Source organism: Stomoxys calcitrans, chromosome 5, assembly GCF_963082655.1.
Source record: "Stomoxys calcitrans chromosome 5, idStoCalc2.1, whole genome shotgun sequence".
Lineage (NCBI taxonomy): Eukaryota > Metazoa > Arthropoda > Insecta > Diptera > Muscidae > Stomoxys > Stomoxys calcitrans.
The window spans coordinates 129501656-129504935 of record NC_081556.1 but is presented as its reverse complement, the minus strand read 5'-3'; the positions used below and the strand labels follow the sequence as shown (position 1 = coordinate 129504935).

At 38.8% G+C, this 3280-nt stretch overlaps 1 protein-coding gene across 1 annotated transcript; it reads right to left on the bottom strand.

Annotated features, from left to right (window-relative positions):
- Positions 1-479: 479 nt before the first annotated feature.
- Positions 480-1768, bottom strand: LOC106089397 (segmentation protein even-skipped). The gene is made up of 3 exons (XM_013255231.2): positions 1633-1768; positions 676-1456; positions 480-612 (listed from the first exon to the last, which is right to left on the bottom strand). The coding sequence occupies exons 1-3, from the start codon at positions 1766-1768 to the stop codon at positions 480-482; spliced, it is 1050 nt and encodes a 349-aa protein (XP_013110685.1).
- Positions 1769-3280: the final 1512 nt, after the last annotated feature.

Sequence of the window (3280 nt, the reverse complement as noted above, 5' to 3'; positions counted from 1 at the left end):
TTTCCTTTATAGAACTGTAAACCTATTTTAAGGCTTCATTAAGTTTTGTGAATAAGGCCGTTATTAGACTTTCCCTCTCCGTAAAAATAAAATATTTAATTTTTTTTTAATATTTTGGAAAATTGTTTTCATTTTATTATTAAATTTAAAATTTTGATTTTTTTCATTGTTTTTATACATGTAAATGTTTTGTTATTTGTTCGAGGACTTACACAACTAATTGGCAATATATACAATTAAAATAAATTAACAATTAATAATAATAAAAAAAATAAAAATAAAATCGAATATTTTCAAATAAATCTAAAGGTAAAGATTTTTGTACAATTTTGATTTGATTTTTTAGTTTTATAGCACCACGATCACATTGAGATTTTTGTTGTTTTACTTTGTTTTGGTTTGGTTTTTGTGTTAAAAAACATTTTTTTTAGAGAGACTGCATGCAGTTCTCTTTGCGAAACACCAGCGAGCAGGATAACCTAAGCCTCAGTCTTGTAGGGTTTGAAAAGTTTGGGTTTGGGTTCCGACACCAAACTGCTGGTCTGTGGTGGTGGTGACATGGAGGAGGCAGGACGTTTGGCCGTGGGCATCAGTAGACCAGCTGATGAGGGTGTAGAATTGAAGTGCAAGCTGGCATTGGATGAGGAGCAGGAGGTGTTGTCATGCGGGTGCAATAAAGGCAATTGTATGGGTTGTTGTGGCGGCAGGGAGGGACGCAAAGGGCTGAGACTGCGATCGAATACTTTGGTGTGATCCGAACCGGCGGGACTCAAAGACAAGGTGGAGGAGTGAGGCGATGACGAAGATTGTAAATCCAAGGGAGGTGTTTGGGTCTTGGTGGCATAGGTGGCAGCAGTCGGTGGCATAACTCCCAACATGGCGGGATAGGCAGCGGCGGCAGCAGCAGCAGCCATGGGAGCGGCGGCAGCACTCATATGCGGTGGCATGCCATGACCCATATGCGGATGGGCGGCATGAGTGGGACGAGCGGGCAAATGGTAGGGAGCATAACGATATTGTCCATAGGGATTGTGACCATGCACTGGCATGGTGGGCATAGCCGAAGCCATTAGGGGATTGGCGGCAGCAGCTCCGGGATAGGGACCATAAGGCATGCCCACACTATTAGCGGCGGCTTGCAAGATGGAAGCGGCGAAAGCGGGATCCGAGTAAACAGCAGCATAGGGCCAGGCCACAGCAATGCGTTGGCGCTTGTCCTTCATGCGACGGTTCTGGAACCATACCTTAATGGTCGATTCGGGTAAATTCAATTGGGCAGCCAACTCGCAACGTCGTGGTCTTGAGACATAATTTTCCTTGTAGAATTCCTTTTCCAGGCGAGCTAATTGATCGCGGGTAAAGGCGGTACGATAGCGGCGCACCGAAGGATCAGCGGGAATTTCACAGGAATTATTGCGGCTGCCATTCAATGAAGTGTCGGGGCTGGAGAGGCATTCTAAAATGATAAAGCAAGCAAAAAAAATATAAGTATTTTTATTAAACAAAAGAAATTGCAAGAAATTAAAATAATTAAAATTCCTAATTTTATTTTAATTTCCCTTTTTTTTAATATATTAATTTTTTCTTATTATTTTTATTTTTTTTTTTTTCTTTAATAAAAAAAATACATACCGGTAGGCGAGGGTGGTGGAGTTTGAGGTTTGCCATATTGGCCGGACATTAAGTCCACTACCAAAGGCTTTTGATCGTTGGAATCATGATGTAAATTGTGATGGTTTTCCATGGCGTATGATCTGTATCCTTGCATTTTCGTTTTTTTTTTGTAGTGTTTGTTTTATTTTAAATTATTGGAAATTTGGTGATTTGTTTTTGCACTGTTCACTTAAACTTTCACAAATATTGTCTTTGCATTTATTTATTTTTTTGTTTCTCTCTGTCTCTTTTGATAACGGGCAAATAATTCTAATAGAGATCTTAAATTTTCAAAATATTTTTTTTTAATTCTCAATTTTGTTTATTATTTTGCTACTATTTTGCTTTGAGGCTGATGATGTTATTTGTTAGAATGCTACAGCTCAAGTGTGTCTTTCTCTGCTAATCGGGGGTGTTTTTATACCAGTCTCTGGCTAGCGGAGCAGGGAGAGGCTAACTAAGAAGTTAAAGGCGTGCTCTAATGCTCACTTCTTCTTGTGAGCATTCAGAAAAAGGGAAATTACCAAACGCACACACCCAAATGCTGGTCCATGTTGGGCAAACCAACCAACAACCAATAAGCAACAACAATAATATTAAGGAGAGGTATACAAATTGACTTGTCACTTGTAATTGCCCACACACAAACACATGTATACACCCATTATGGCTTTGTAACAGGCCGCCTGCATTGTCTACATTGTGTCTCTCTCTCCCTCTCTCTCTCTTAGAAAGGCTATGTGTAATTTTTGTAAGAGAGCCATAGACCTAATGATGAAGTGCAAATTTGAGAGACCAGTGGGTGGTTTCCACAGGCAAAGAGAGCAAAAGAGAGTATGTAACCATATGAAATAGAGAAATTATTTAGAGTAATGTTAGTTGGTTATCCACTGTATGTGTGTGTCTGCAGATTTTCTCAATTATTTTGGTACTAAACGCAGATGATAATGTGGCAATGACAGCGATTACGATGTTAGAACAATGGTTATAAAAAACCTCACTACTCACTATTCATAAAGAGGATATGGAAGTTTTGCACTCAGTATACACACATTTTCCCTAGCTGGTTGGTTGGCTGCTGGCTGGGGTCTCTTAGTGGTCCTGATGTTGTTGTTTGTATGTTGTTCTGTTTTTTTTTTTGTTTGGTCTACTGTTTTTGGGCTGCCATATTCCGTTGTTCCCGTAGTAGTGTAAATTCCAGGAAAACCCATTATGATTCGTTAAAAATAAAGAGGCACAAAAACCAAAACACCAACAACAACAACGACTTACGCTAAGAGCATATCAAAGAGGCATTAGCAACCAAAATTGGATTTGTTTCTTTTTTTTTATAATTTCCTTAGGACTTTTGCGCCACAGGAAGGTGGTGTCTATCGAGTTGGCTGGCTACCTAATACTTATCAAAATTTAACTTAGCAGCAGTCTTTATAAATTGAACCTACATAAAACAAAAAAAGAGCAAAATATGTATCAACAACAACATAACCATCAATTGCTGCCACTAACTTTGGCGTTAATAATTGAGTTATAATATCTTCTAAAAACGGCAAGAAACCATAAAATTGCTTAGGGATGGATGGATGACTGGTTAGTTGCTGCTTTTTTGTATGGCATAAACTTAGGTTTC

What these genes read in the sequence shown, in the direction of transcription:
- LOC106089397 (XM_013255231.2), bottom strand. Translation starts at nt 1,768, where the DNA reads ATGCAAGGATACAGATCATACGCCATGGAAAACCATCACAATTTACAT. An exon ending in TCCACCACCCTCGCCTACCG is followed by an intron (nt 1,457 to 1,632) that starts GTATGTATTTTT and finishes TTATCATTTTAG; the next exon opens with AATGCCTCTCCAGCCCCGAC. An exon ending in CAACCCATACAATTGCCTTT is followed by an intron (nt 613 to 675) that starts ATTGCACCCGCA and finishes CTTCAATTCTAC; the next exon opens with ACCCTCATCAGCTGGTCTAC.